Consider the following 16177-nt stretch of genomic DNA (forward strand, 5'->3'; position numbering starts at 1 on the left):
TTTACTGTATCTTATAGAATATTTGTGCTATCATAACAAATTTGATATCAAATTAATGAGTATGTCATGCCCCTTCATCACATTGCTTTGTCACCAGGAGCTGAAAAATATTTAGGTGAAATTTTTTCCCCCAAAATCTTCATATTTTAGACAAATTAAAAATAAACACTTGACAAAAACATTTCATATTTGTGCTAGTTACTTCTCAAAACAAACATTTCAGATTACACATTTTTGTTCAGTGGTGACATATGATAGAAAATGTAATATAAATCATAGATTTGACATTTATATATTTTCATAAAACGATGTTTGAAAATATGAAAACGAACAATAGAATGCAATGGCATTAATATTACTTTTTTTTCTTCAAAGAAAATTCCACCTGAAATATACTTTGATCTCAACGGTTTTCCAATCATGTGGAAAAGCACAATGTGCTCTTTCATTTGATACCAAATTCTTCATGGCAGTATTTATATTATTGAAGATATAGTAAATTTAATGATGTTTGGCAAGTGAACAAATTTCACTGAATTCCACGGGTGTATGTAAACTTTCGGCCTCAACTGTAAATAACACTGAGAAATTTTCAAGAAATTCCTACTTCTAAGAAATCCTAGAATATCATAATCCAAATGACGATGGCATTTTTCTCCTTGGTGTTGATGTACTTGATTCCTCTTTCCTACCAGGAGTAGCAATCTTCATTCTGTAAGGGAAAAAAAAACACAATTTTCCATGTGAAATTGCCAGTCATAATTCATTACAGTGCGTATGAATAAAAAGTTTACACTTCGAAAAAGTCCTGGGAATTGAAAAATACACAACATGGGGATAATTTTTTCACACATTCTTGGGTTAGGGTCTCATCTATCGCATGAAAGAACAATTTTTGACAGAATATTACACTTGAGTGAGCACTGTCCATTTGTGTAAAGCTCACAGAAATTGATTTGCGCAGGAGCACAGAAATACTCATTTTCACGCTGTGTCAAGAAAAAAAAAGGCGTAAACAAACTGACTATGTTGTATATTTTTCATACATTTCTTTTGCATTTTTAACAACCTGAAATAATACAGATACATTTCGAGAGTTTGTATCAACTTCGTCACCCAGATTAACATTTAAACCCGAGCTAAGCACAACCTTTACCTTTTTGTGCCAGCTGGACCCGAGGACATAACTGAATGGAAACAAAGAGCTTATTTCAGACATCTCCAGCATTCTTTCATCAAGTTTTTATACACCCGTCCTACGAGACGTATTATGGTATCACGCTCGTTGTCCGTCTGTCCGTTATCTTTCCCTTGTAAACGTGATAACTTCAGTTTAACTAAACCTATGCTAATATAATTAGCATAGATTCCAGGAATTCTATTGATTTTGAGGTCAGAAGGTGAAAGGTGAAGTCGTCACCTTCCACTTTTCTTGCTTGGCCAATAACCCAATTTTCCACGTTACAGGCGGGCATATCATGTGCTCGCCTTAGGGACACTCTTGTTGTCATTTAAAGTGGGATCACATTTCATGTGTGGGGAGAAGGGGGGGGGGGGAGGAGGTGCAATGGTGCTCTATGAGGTGTTTTGGGCAAGGAAGCAAGTTAAAAAGGTAAATAATATCTTCATATCAATCTTCCTAGCTGAAGTGTATGTGTTCTTCATGATTAACATCTATTTTTATTCATATAACTATTCCCAAGTTCTGCACTAATAACTTTTCACAAGCTTTTCAAAAGTAAGTGATGCTCACTCAAGGGGAAAGATTTTTCCTTAGTTTTATCATTTGCTTTACGAGATATATTCCAATGTTTAAATGTGAAAAAAGCTTCAGGAATATAAATTTATATAATTTCACAGGATTATTTCTAAGTCTAAACTTTTTTTAAACGCACTATATAACATCTCTTTCCCAGGGTGACCAGACTTCAAGGGACAGTCCCACATTTCACTTTGTCTCGAGCAACACTAACTGGGATGCCGTTTTCTCCAGTTTTTCATAATAATGAACACATTAATGTGAAAATATTTATACAATACTTATTCTTATATGAAAAATCAAAAATGAAAAGGGAAAATTCAAGAATTTCTGTTCATCTCTGCATTAATATGATTTTTTTTTAATAACACCTGTACTCTGCAGAGAAAAGGTTAGTAATATAAGCAATAGTTAGGAATGCAGAGTATGTGAGAATACACCTAGATGCTCGTCAATATTTGTCAATTCAAAGTCTCTGTATGCGTTACTTGGAACATGTACATGTATCTCATGTTCACCTTGTAGGAAGGCAACACCTTTTTTGAGCTCTGACAATTTTTGCTTACATTGAGCTATTTTGTGTGATTTGAGCTGCCAGGTGATTTTGGACACTATAATGACCCTATAGGACAAATTAGAGAATTTTTTCTCCCTCAGTCTTCTGTATTTTTGGAGGATAGATAACTTGCCTACTGCCAATATCTATTGTACTGTCAGAACGCCTTTACCAACCAAGAATCTCTTTATGAGAGCTACCCAAATTTCCCTTTTCTTTAGATCAGAATCAGCCCTCTTAACATTTTTCGTGATAAATCCTCTGCGCAAATTTTTTTCACAGCGTTTCAAGTCTCGTGCAACTTTTGACCCCAAAATTGCGACCCCTGGTACGTGATTCCGAAATTTCGCCACATTTTTTAAGTGCATGCATACCCAAAATTGCCCAAAAATATGAAGTGTTTTCAGTCAAAATGCATAAATGTATCATTATTTTTCCTTTTACTACTTAAAATCAATTAATTTCATCTTGTTCATGGTCAAAATAATGTCCTTGACAATTTCCATTTAAAAAACAATAAAAAACAACAAATCGAAAAACCAAGAAATACATGTACTTAGGAAATTTAGAAAACAATAAAATAAAATACATAAGAAAATGGAAGTGATTTTGAAGGTTTTTTAAAGTATATTTTGATCAAATCCTTACAAAGAGTCTGTGAACCAAAAATGAACAATTTAGGAACATTATTTTGTTAGAGTCAACTTTTGATTTTACGCATAAATTAGCAAGGAGTTTTTTCGCAGAACTTGATCATATAATTTTGTAGATTATGCCATGGGTAACGCGCGTGCCAATTTTCATGATGAACAGCTGAGATTATAAAGGGGGGCTGAATCAGAAGACGTTCTTAGGCGTCAAAATGGCCAAGTCTATTTAGGGTTAATGCAAGCTACCAAGGCAACATAAATCAAAAGCCAATCAGAAGTAAGGTTTCCTTGGAAGTTACCAATGATAGTAAAGTTTCAATCAATGGTAAAATTTATGACATGAGCCCCAGAACAGGAGTATAATACTAGTTGATAATATTATGAAAATTTACTTTCAAGTATGAGAATTATATTTACCTTTTAGATGATTTGATTCTCTCAAGTAGTTTGTCTTCTTTCCTAGTCCGAAGTTCTTCTGTTGCAAGAGCCATTTCTTCCTCCATGTTGGGCAAGTCTGCCTTCGCTGCCAAACGTCCTTGCTGAATTGTGAAAAATATATATAAAAAAATAATCCGGCTGTTCAACTAATTTCCAATATGTGAATATTAAACAGATCTCATTGATATTGTATTTACTCTAACTGGTCTTCTGAATGTGTATATTATATTCAATGTTTATTTCTTGATTCAAACATTCAATTACTGTGCCACTGTGTTTTTTTCTTTCATGTACATACATTTGTATGATTGCAATTCAGTCTTTGGACTGCAAGAATTGATATTTTCAATGATCAATCAGTCATTCAATCATTGACATCTGAAGGAGTGAGGTGGAGACACATCAATATTAATCTGAGAAAGAAGCATACCTGTCTTGTTTTGCCCTTTTCCTTGATGCTGTAAAACATAGGTCCCAGCTCAGCTAACCATTCACCCTCTACAGCAGTCACACACTGCATGTATTCCTAGATGGATTCAATCACAATAATATCATTCACATGGCATAATCAACAAACATAGAAATACATGCAACAAGAGATACTGTCTGAATATTTTCATTACTCTTACAACATTCCATGAAATTGGTTGTTATACTACATGCTACATTTCAACCAATGCTAACTTGCTAAATAACGTTTTCAAGTTTAGGTTTAAAATCAAAGCTGGTACTGGAGGGTATTAAGGCAACTCAAACACTTTTACAAGTAGAGCGCCTCTGACAATCTCGCCTGCATTACGCAATTCAATATAGCAGCAATGCTGACTTTAAAAACTACTATAAAATAATCACTCACAAAAAACACCATTCATATAATGATACAATACTATGTTCATTGACCCTATTGACATTTGACATTGATCATGTGACGTAAGACTTGTCAGTGATACTATACACAATTCATAAAATATAACCATAAATTCAAAAGATATGGCAGCAATTTAATAATTACCTCCAGCATGACCAAAGTTCACTGACCTTGATCATGTGACCTGAAACTCACACAGGATGTTCAGTGATACCTGATTACTCTTCTGAACTAGACCAAAACAATTTCAGAGTTATGATGGCAATTCAACAGATACCCCTAAAATGGCAAAAGTTCATTGACCATAAATGACCTTTGACCTCGGTATGTGACCTGAAACTCGCACAGGATGTTCAGTGATACTAGATTACTCTTATGTCCAAGTTTTATGAATCAGATTCATAAATGTGTAAAATTATGATGGTAATTCAACAGATACCCCCAATTTGGCCAAAGTTCATTGACTCTAAATGACCTTTGACCATGGTCATGTGGCGTGAAACTCAAGCAGGATGTTCAGTAATACTTGATTATCCTTATGTCAAAGTTTCATGAACTAGGTCCATATATTTTCCAAGTTATGAATACATTTCAAAAACTTGACCTTAGGTTAAGATTTTGATGTTGATTCCCCCAACATGGTCTAAGTTCATTGACCCTAAATGACCTTTGACCTTCGACAAGTGACCTGAAACTAAGGCAGAATGTTCAGTACTACTTGATTAACCTTATGGCTAAGTTTCATGAACTAGGTCCATATACTTTCTAAGTTATGCTGTCATTTCTAAAAGTTAACCTTCAGTTAAGATTTGGTGTTGATGCCACCGCCGGCTATAGTCTCACTCTGCTATTCTGGTGGGTGTTTCATAAAGTCGTTTGTAAGTTAAGAGCGACTTTAAGAACAACTGGTGATCCTTTCTTATGGTAAATGGTATATATATTGGCAATTTGGTTAAGTGCGTAAGAAAATTTCACCAGTCATTCTTAAAGTCACTCTTAACTTACGAACAGCTTTATGAAAAGGCCCCCATGTGAGACAAAAATCTGTATTACATGCCCTCCTATAGAAAGAGCACATGATTTACTGATAGATGTGGTAAAAGAGACAATTTAAGTGAAATATATACTAAACTAATGGGGAGAGTTGTTCACAAGTGACATCACACATCTTTGTTGCATTGCCAATATGAAGATCTCCATAGCATTAGTAATCGCAATATTCAAATGCTCATAACTTTCTCATTATTTGTCTGATTGTTATCAAACTTTCGTTGATCTGTTTCTTTGATTTTTTTTTTGTTTTCACACAAGCTATCTTGTTCCAAAGGTTTCATTCTCCTTTAAGATTTTGATATTGACTCCCCCAACATAGTCTAAGTTCATTGACCCTAAATTACCTTTGACCTTGATCATGTGACCTGAAAGTCAGGCCGGATATTCAGTAATACTTCACCAACATTATGTCCAAGTTTCATGAACTAGGTCCACATAATTTCTAAGTTATGCTGTCATTTCAAAAACTTATCCTTTGATGTTGCCGTCGGAAAAGCGGTGCCTATAGTCTCACTCTGCTATGGAGTTGAGACAAAATGGAAGACACTTTGTTCCAGGAAAAATTTGACAAGCAGAAAAAAAGTTCTCACTTGCCTATGCAAGACATATTCCCCTACAAATTGTTAATGTCTCTCAAGGGGGGGGGGGCATGGGCAGAATGTGCCCCTACCTAGATCCATCACTGACAAAGGAAGACATACCTTAGAGGTCATGACCAGTTCATGGTAGATGATGTACTCGGGTGTGAATCCCATACCAAAGAGGGCGCTAGTCGGATGAAGATGACAAGGCATACCAGTCCGTACATTCACATACTCCCCTATACCCTGATTAATCAAACATAAATACAGAGAAAATGTACCGTAATTAAGGGATCTCTTGTCCGAAGTTCCACATCACCAATTCTTGTTTTCATTTTACCCTTCTTAAGCTAAGAATGAACAGAGACATCAATAATGTAGTGAACCAGTCCACTACGGTTTTGGTTATCTTGCATCAAACGTAGATGGCGCTATAGCTTTTGGTGCATTAGAGCTCAATGACTGACAGTTGCAACGTATTGCGTAAGGTAGCTCCCGGAGACTATAAATAGCGGAATTTCGTGGTAATGTCGTCCCTTCGACGCTGGCTGAGGTAGGGGTCGAATGACGACACCCCAGCACTCCTCTCCAACTGGGCTGAATCAAGAAAGATTTGGAAATCAACATTACTTGCTTAATTTCTACGACTGCAAATATAAATTGTGATAACCTGTACAAATGCTGAATGATGTAAAATCAATTTATGACCATAAATAAAGAGTCTTTAATAAGAGGAAATCATAATTTGTAAACAAATTTTCAGCATTACTTCTATGTATTTACAATCACATGCTCAATCCGTAATGAAAATCAATCCGGGCAGTGACTTAACCACCAGGCTGTTCTGGTTCAAGGCTAAGTTACGATGAACTGGAATTCAATGCCTGGAAAGCAGTAGATAGCAGGTTTGAATCCCACTGATTCCAAGTTTTTCTGACTTATGATTTTCATTATAGATCGAGCATGTGATCGTAAACATGGGTAATGCCGAAAAATTTGTTTACAAATTCAAGGGACAGGCCGGCCCTCCAGCTTCCAGGACTCGTTCCAAGACAGAGGGCTGCCACACAAATGGTGTCAGATGTGGGATTCAAACCCACACCTCCATTCGGAGATCAGAAGACCGAGGCTCTGATGGAGATCGCAGAGATGATGAAACATCACGCCAATGCTAATGACGAGATGAGACAGCAAGCCAGACCCAGGTCATGATGAAAAAAAGGCTAAATCTATGCAAGAAGCTGCTTCTATCATTTTTAATGAGCAGAGTAGGTCTACCAGACGAAGAAGATGGAGTACCCAGGGAAGCACGGATAGGTCTACTCGAACAGCATAATCAAATGAGGAGGAGGATGTCCCATTCAACAACAGGTGGCGAACTAAGACGGATATACCCATTGATTCACCAGTAGGAGATACCACCAGGAAAACGGCATCACCTGTGCAACCAACTGCTTTTAAAGACCATCCAATTGATGACAGTAGGCTACAGGCCATAATCCATCAACCATTGGAAGACTCCAACACGGGGAGATGTCAAAACCTAAGTCCTCACAGGATGCCCCACAGAAGCTTAGGGGAACCCACTTCATCAAGCCAGACAAAAATGGATGTTCATCATGGATTGATTACAGAAGGCATTTTGACTCATGCATGATTAATAATAGATGATTAATAACAATCAAGAATAGATTCTAGATTGGAGTATGAATAAACGAGCCAATAGGAGAACAGCCGACACGACAGTAGAGCCCTGAATATAGGCTTGCCAATGGCCACAAAGCTCTACGAGCCCACAGGGCATAAATGCCGGGGGGAATGCAGTTTTGCTACTTCGGGGTCTCCAAAAGATTTTTATTTTATATTTTAATAAAGTAAAAATATGGATTGAGGTAGGGTACAGTCGTCATGATTCATGTGCCAGAGCTTTATTAAAGCAGCAACCTGCAAAGCAATGTCTCCTGTAAATTTTCCAAGTGAAACAAATTAGAAACAAATAAAACAAATAGTGTTTTACCGATACCGAAATGCATTTTTTGCCCGTATATATCATATATTATGGTGTGGCAGACACACCAACAAAAGTGATACGAGAAGCCGCTGGAAGCTATTGTGTTGGGATTGTGTTATCTCGAATGACATACCATTGGTCGTTTTATTGTCCGATTCGTGAGTGTGACTGTGACATAGAGGTTGTTTTGGTCTCGTTTTAGCGCAATATCACATCTTACATTTTGACATATTTGCCCTCTTTCTAAGCAAATTAAGACACTAATACTGTCATGAAGCATATCAATGTTTTCGCTAATATATTCTCTTTCATGTAGAATGTTGACATTGTGTATTAATCGCTGTTATTTATAAAACAGTTCAGGGTTCATGAAAAAAATACTTTGTTTTAAATTATAATTTGCATATATTATGTAAATTAGGTAATAGTAAAGAAGGATCTCCCGATCATTTTATGACAATTTTCTTCCCTTTCTTACCCTAAGTCTTTATTTCCAATTTTAGGGCAGTTCTGGTTAAATGTATATTCTTAAATACTTGTTTTCGCTATATCGACATAATATCCAAATTTATGCAAATTACTTGATTATTTGCATAGAGACAGCGTGTCTCTTTGGATAAATCTATTTCTTTTGACTCAAGGAACATTTGTGCCAAGTGGGACATTTGTACTAAAAAATGCAGCGTTCACCCCTTTTTTTTGCAGTTAACAAGTCTACTAATAAATACTTTCATGAAGTATATAAATTTTTGCTTTAATATATACTCTTTCATGTCCAATGCTGATATTTTGCATTAAGAGCCGATGCTTGTGATAAAATAGAGAACATGCACATGCAAATATTTTAACAAAAATATGAGGATATTGGCAAAAATTCTTGTTTTTATTCAAAATATATTACCCGGACTGTCCAGAAAACTATTGCAATCAATTTCTACTATATATCATACAGTAATGAAAAGCGTACCGTAAGTAACGGTGTATTAACCGCACCTTTTCTCGGCGGGATAGAAGCAAAAGTCGGGGGTGCGGTTTATACACGGTGACGGGTTTGAGCCGGCCCGCCGTAACCCCTCCCGTACATGTACGATGTCTGCCAGTTCACAACACATCGAGTGGCCGGGCGTAGCCGCCCAGGCAATGTCGTTTACAGGGGTATGAGCCGCGGGTAATGGGAAGCAATTATTACGATCTTAATTAGATATTGTCAAAAACAAACGCACCCACCTTCATGACACTAATTTTGACTTTATTCTCAATTCAAAGTAGTGAAGTTCCCTGGCTAAGTTAAAAGGGACGCCAAGCATACTCGGTAAAATTTTGTCACCGCTGAGCGGGAGTTGAGTGAGCTTAGAGATTGCGTTGTAATATGGTTAGTGCGACTTAAGCTGGCGCTATTAAAAGTTCCGTTTCGCGCCAGCTCGTTTTTTTTCTTCCTGTTTGCTCTTCATAAGATACCATGTAAACCACGCACGAGAGAGACGGCACGAAGCCGTAAAAAACAACTGGAAAAAGATGTCAATTTCTTTGTTTCTTGAACTTTCCTGTAATCCCGTATCCAAAATTCATGCTAAAACATCAAATTTCTGAAAGTGATTGTGAGGTTGTGATGCAAGAAATGTGAATGTTTCTTCCTCCTACGCTGGGAAAGACACAGATCATAATTTGATAAGATGTATTGGCATGACTGCTACTGTATGTAGTTTGCAATGAAATGGCAGTTCTGTGTGTGTGTACACTGTGAGTGTGTAAGTGGCCAATATTGGCGGGACCGTTCTTTCTTTCTAACATTTGTAGATGAATTGATCAAGAACAGCAGATTTCCGCATACCGGTAATCTCTTTGGATACTTAACTTTGAAATCTTAAACTTAGTTTTCGTTTCTTCGTACCTCAAATATGCATGTAAATGTGAGAAGTATTTTTTTTTTTTTAGTCCAAAGTTGGGGGTGCGGTTAATACACGGGTGCGGTTAATACACCGTTACTTACGGTATTTATTTAAGATTTTCCCATTATCTGTGCAAAAAAATATGAAAATAATTAATTTTCATGCAAAATCCAAGATAGCCACAAAAACTGCCAATTTTGAGCCCCATGGGACACGTTTTAGCAAAGGGCACTTCAAGATTCATTAAATAGATACTTCAGGCATTACAAAAAAGTTGGTTAAAAAATATATCCTGACGGTTCACAGGAACCTCCATTTCTAGACTTGACAATAGTGTACTTGCCAATGTGAAATGAAGTGAAATTACTTTGTGTTATAATCCAAAATGATTTGAAGAGGGAAGCACATATTTCTGATATCAAAAAGGGAGCAAATGCAAAACTGTACATGTTAAACTCTAATAAAATAGGTCTTTCTTGCGATGATATGATAACAATTTTCAATTTTCAAATGCCATCAGAGGAAATGTCATGAAATTACTTTGAGACAAAGTCCCAAGAACTGACCTTGAGCTTGGCAGCATGGTGGAAGAAGGCAGAACAGATACATTTCCTGATAAGATCCCAGCTAGTCCCGCAAGAGACCAGCTCCATACCTTGTTGATCCATGATGTCTTTGAGCTGTTGTCGTACCTCGCGTACCTTACGCATGGCCTTCACATGGATGAAATGCTCAGAGGACCAACTTGATGAGTAGCTGTTGCAAAGATAAACAAAGATCAAAGATAATCAGTTTCATATACAATTTAACCATGAGTGGCTCTGTAAAGAATAGAAAGACATTTTAATATGTTTACTATGCAATCCAAGCAATATCATGCACTTCATTGATGTCTATATACTGTTGAAAAGAAACTCACTGCTATCAAATGACTGATATGTTTAAAAGAGCAATGCATAAAAATTTTCAGAATTTGTTGCACTAGTGCAAATACAGTTTACAAAACACTAAAAAGATGTTCTGGAACTAGATGAAATGCAATGAGAAACCTATGACTTAAAACATAAATTTTGAATTTTTTCAGTCTTACCTCCAAAATGAACCCTCTATAGATTTCAACATCAGGGTTTCTTTTGTGTCTAAGAGTGTGACTGTATTTCCAAAAATATCAATTCCTTCTAATGATACAATAAAAAAAAAAATTATCCTATATTTTCAACAAAATAAATCCTTGTTACTAACTGGTTATTTTTCCATTGCTGGTAGACATTAAGAAATGTTAAATGATCACTTTCAGGGACTGAGAACTTTTCTCTAGCTTGATCACTGTCTTCCTCTCTGCCTTTTGGACGGTAGAAAATGGACGGAACAGACAACATAGAGACAATGATCTGCAAAGTAAGAGAAATAAAGGTTTCCTTTTCTAATAAGCATTACTTTCATTAAAAAAAACTGCTCAATATCGATTCACAATCAGTGATTTCTCAATTAAAAGCTGAACTCTTGAAGTACCACATAATTTGCATCCTGGTTTTTATCATTTGTTGGAAAGTCTTCTGAATTTATTAAATGTTAATGCAAAATAATGCTATTTACTCTCCATTTTAAAATCATCTTTGATACAGTTTCCATTAAGCTGTTTTGTGAGTTCATTCAATCAAAAATCAAAACACATTATGTACATGTAGATGAAGGGTCTAAGCATATTTCCAAATATCTAAAAGAATGTTTGAATACAAGCTGGCTTCAAAATTTGACATTTCCAGGGCAAGGTCACATAATTTAAAAGCCAATTTCTATATCAAAGTACAAGTGGAATGCCTCTGGCGGTCTCACCTGCATCACGCGATTCAACATAGCAGCAGTGCTGACTTTGAAAACTACTGTAACTTGCACAAGATGTTCAGTGATACTTGGTTACTCTTATTTCCACGCTTTATGAACTAGACCAATGCCTTTACAGAGATATGATGGTAATTCAACAAATACCCCAATGTGGCCAAAGTTCATTGACCTTACATGACCTTTGATCTTGTGACCTGAAACTCGCACAGGATATTCAGTGATACTTAATTACTCTTATGTCCAAGTTTCAAGAGTCAGATCAATAAACTTTCAAAGTTATGATGGCAATTCAACAGATACCCCAATTATGGCCAAAGTTCATTGACCTTTGACCTTGGTCATGTGACCTAAAATGCGCACAGGATGTTCAGTGATACTTGATTACTCTTATGTCCAAGTTTATGTTGTTCAGTAGTGAACACCATATCTACGAAGTAGCCATACTTACCTATTCCCTTAAATGCCATTCGATCGCCACGCTCAAATACACCCGGCAAAAAATTTCTCCTATAAAAGGAGAAAAAGTCTGCAACGCAGACTAGAGCCCCGAACGACAAGGAGGGAAACCCCGCCCTATACTATAAGTACCTTGCGTGCATGGCTCACTTCCTCTTTCTTAGGCAAACGAACCTCAGATGCAGAAAGAGGGGAGGGTAGCATAGGTAAGTATGGCTACTTCGTAGATATGGTGTTCACTACTGAACAACATAATCTACTTCAGATACGCCATACTTACCTATTCCCTTAAATGCCAGATTCCCATGGAAACAACTATGGGAGGTGGTCAGGCCAAAGCCAAAAGGCCCTACAGTTCAATTCTATTATACAAGATACTAATGACAAGCTTGTAAAGTTAAACTAATACCTTGGATTAGCGATGGGGACCGGACAGGGTGGCCCTCGCAAACTTGGATTCATTACCGAGGCCATCCGAGAGGTAGCAGGATGTGAATGTATTAGCGTTGGACCAATATGCCGCTTTCATTATATCCTCCATGGGTACGCCCTTGAATAAAGCCCAGGAAGCAGCCAATCCTCTTGTGTCATGGGCTCTAACTTTCTGGTGAATGATGACTGGATCACCAGCAGATTTCACTGCCTCCACAATCCAACGAGAGATAGTATCCGGCGAGACAGCCCTGTGTGGGGGAATAAAACTAACAAAAAGTTGATCGGAAGCACGAAATTGTTAAGTCTTATCAAGATATCATTTTAATGCTCTTACCGGGCACCAAAACCTATCCTCCCTAACTGAAGAAAAGGAACTTATGGATGGTAGAACAATTTCAAGAGGGAGAGAGGACTCCCGTTGGTTCTTAGCAGGAGAACGGCCATGAGGAATAAGTCTAATCTTGTTTTTCTCCCAACGAATATGCCCAGGAGCTGTGGTAAGAGCATGGATAGAGCTACGCCTCTGACCAGAAGACCGTAAACATTCTGCTGAGAAATTGGCAGCCCGTTCAGAAAGTCCAGCCTTGATTGCTGCTGCCCTGTAATGGGCCACAGTGTGAGCCTCAGTTTGTTGGGCTCGGGGTAGTAGTGCTGGGTCCCTGGTAGTGTTGAGGTAAATAGATGTTTCTGTGGGTTGCCGAATTGATTGAATATCTCCCTGGCCACAGCCTCGTGGAGCATCCATTCCGAGGGGAGATAGCGTCCCCTCGATAAGAAGTCTGCTATGTGATTCTCCTTTCCTGGGATATGGGATGCCTTCACCGTGATGTTGCAACTGTCGCACCATGTCAAAATCTCTAGAGTCAGTCTGCAAAGGGTCCTTGACCGAGTTCCCCCTTCTTTGTTGAAGATATGTTACCACCGTCTAGTTGTCTGACTTTTTCAGGACACACTTTTCCACTATCTCGGATGCAAAGTGTTGGAGGGCTAACTGCACCGCAATCATCTCCAACCTGTTTATGTGAAAATTCATCCTCAGTCTGCAAAGGGGGACTGTATCCACTAAGCTTGCTTAGAGTCCCAGAAAAATCTGCCAAGTCTTCGCAGTCGAGAGACGACTGGACAGGAGTTGCTCCGCGACTGCTCTCGTTCTCTGAACCCGGTGGGGAAGGGGGGCTGCCACCTGACGCGGGATGTCTATAAATGCTCCAAGGAAATCCGGAGTCTGAGTTGGAGTCAATCTTGATTTTTCCCAGTTTATGAGAAGGCCTAAATTTGCCGTTAACGCGATTGTGACCTTCAAGTGTCTGTGAAGGGTTCATTCCGAGGGGGCGAGGATCAACCAATCGTCCAGATAGCAAAAAATATTTACCCCTCTTCTTCTTAGCTCTGCAGCAATTACCCTGACGAGCCTTGTAAAGATGCGAGGAGCAGAGCCAAGGCCGAAAGGGAGGGCCTGGTACTGTTAAGTGTCCCCTCCTATTGCACTATCCTGAGAATTAGTTTGTCTCTTGTTACGAGGCTCCAATTTTTTGCAAAAAAAATGAGTCTTCCTACTACAGGGGCGTGTAAGTCTGGGGAAAATGGTCCGGACAAGGAGTCACAAGTGTTTAGGGGGTACTGAGAACCGCAGGACGATCTGCGTCGACCCCGAAAGAGCGTAGGGGTCCTTTGATTGGTCTGGGGCATCCTATCCCTGTCCTCACGTTGTGGGGGGCCCTGCTGTTGCTGGTTACTCGGCCCAGAGGCCTGCTGATGTGAGGAGGAACGTTGGCCATAAGAATGCGAAGACAACCTGTACACTGTCTTATCAGCCATGGAAGAGGCAGAGATGGAAGATTCTAAAACTTCCTGAAAACGACCACTGAAAAGGTCATGCCCCCAGGCTGGCAGCCTTTCGAGTAGTTGAGTAGCATTTTTTTCAATCTGAAGTAGGTCAATGACCTGTGAACATCTTGCTCTCGTGCAAAGTATGGCCGTCCTCGACGCCTGTTCAAACTGGTATTCTGCAATCTTCATAACACACTCCCATATGTCTCTGCGATCCTCCGGGGAGATACCTAGTCTCTCAGATTCCCGAAAGGCTGTCAAAAGATATGTGTGATAGGTTGCTAGGCGCATAGATACCCTGGCTGCCTGGTCAATAGAGGTCAACTGACCCTCCATACGCTTAAATCTATGTGACCCGAGTGGATTCTGATTAGAGTAGCGCGATCTCTTAGCCCTAGCATCACCAACACAAAAGGCTGCATCTGGGACTGTGGGAGTCTTGAAAACGTGCTTAAAGTCTCGTTCCCCAAAGCGAAAGTGCTTACTTACCACTCTGTTGGTAGGAGGTTAGTCCCTTCCCCTGTCATTAAGGTAATTCAAGCAGGATGAGAAGGGTTTGTCAAGCTTCACCGCAGCTGAGTTGACAGATTGTCTCCCAAGCTCCGAATCGAGACAGAAAATAGGCTTAGAATACTCCGAGTCGGTAGTCTCTGCCTTAACCCTAATTCTCCCGGGGGGGCCATAGTGGCCCCCCCTCAACAATTTTCGCGATATATCTGCTGCGCGAAATTTTTTCACCTCGCAGCTCACTGACTTTTTACATTCAAGTCTCGCGCAAATTTTGAGACCAAATTTGTGACGCCCGGGTACGCGTTTACGACATTACGCAACATTATGCAAGTGCATGTCAGACCCAAAATTGCTCATAAACGTGATTTCATGTACAAATCCAATGCAAATTGCGTATTTAACCAAAATTCATAAATGTATCATTATTTCTACTTTTACTGATTAAACTTAATTAATTTTGCCTTGTTTATGATCAGAATTATGTCTGGAACAATTTCCATTGAAAAAACAATAAAAAACAAAAAGAAAAAAACAAAGAAATACATAAGAAATTCATAAAACAATAAAATACATAAGAAATTTATTTCCAAACCAAAGTTTTTTTTAATTACGATTGTTAAGAATGCTCCAAAGAAATTTTTTACCAAAAATTACATTCTAGGAGCTTTATTTAGTGAATTAGAGCAAAAAGTACGATTTATGCATAAATTAGCATAATTAATTCATATAAAATAAAATCTCATTATTTTAGAAAATTTTACCATACAGCCTTGTAGATTACATCGCATACTACCAGCGTGCAAATTTTTGCGTCGCTCGCGCGATCGGCGGCCGAGATCTTAAGGGGGGGCCATAATGCCCCCCCCCGGAATGACAAGAATCAAAATACCCCGGGAGATTTAGGGTTAAGCTGGGGCCAGTATTTTGTAATCAAATCTGCAGCCGAAACAGGCTCGGTTTCTATGCTATCATGGCGAGAGCTGGGGCTGGAAGCAAAAATAGCTGAATAAAAACCCTCACTAATCAATGAAGCCCCCTCCTCATAACGACCACTAGCAGTGCTCTGTCTCTCTGATCATGAAGTGGAGAGTTGAGACAGCAAAGAGTCTGTCCATTTTCGCTTGCGGGATGCTATGGGCCGGTGGTAGCCATATTCTGAGTCTGAATCATCCTCAATATGAATAGAGGGAGCATGACAGGTCCGCTCAAATCGCTGAGAGCTCGGGCTTCTCCCCCGAGTACGGCTTTCAATGTCCCGTTGTCCTGGCTGTGGCCACTTCGCCGGTACTCCGTCAC

The 16177-nt window shown here is 38.7% G+C and overlaps 1 protein-coding gene across 1 annotated transcript in view; it reads right to left on the bottom strand.

Moving 5' to 3' along the window:
* Positions 1 to 251: 251 nt before the first annotated feature.
* LOC121408095 (pre-mRNA-splicing factor ATP-dependent RNA helicase PRP16-like) overlaps positions 252 to 16177 on the bottom strand; it is a 63761-nt gene continuing 47835 nt past the window's right edge. Inside the window, exons 9-14 of the mRNA XM_041599435.1 lie at positions 11048 to 11196; positions 10372 to 10561; positions 6026 to 6151; positions 3834 to 3929; positions 3383 to 3504; positions 252 to 712 (exon numbers count right to left, since the gene is read on the bottom strand). Of these exons, the coding sequence (XP_041455369.1) occupies positions 628 to 712; positions 3383 to 3504; positions 3834 to 3929; positions 6026 to 6151; positions 10372 to 10561; positions 11048 to 11196 (768 nt within the window). The 3' untranslated portion in view covers positions 252 to 627. The remainder of the gene's footprint in view (positions 713 to 3382; positions 3505 to 3833; positions 3930 to 6025; positions 6152 to 10371; positions 10562 to 11047; positions 11197 to 16177) is intronic.

Source organism: Lytechinus variegatus, chromosome 2 (genome assembly GCF_018143015.1).
Source record: "Lytechinus variegatus isolate NC3 chromosome 2, Lvar_3.0, whole genome shotgun sequence".
In the NCBI taxonomy this organism is placed as follows: Eukaryota; Metazoa; Echinodermata; class Echinoidea; order Temnopleuroida; family Toxopneustidae; genus Lytechinus; species Lytechinus variegatus.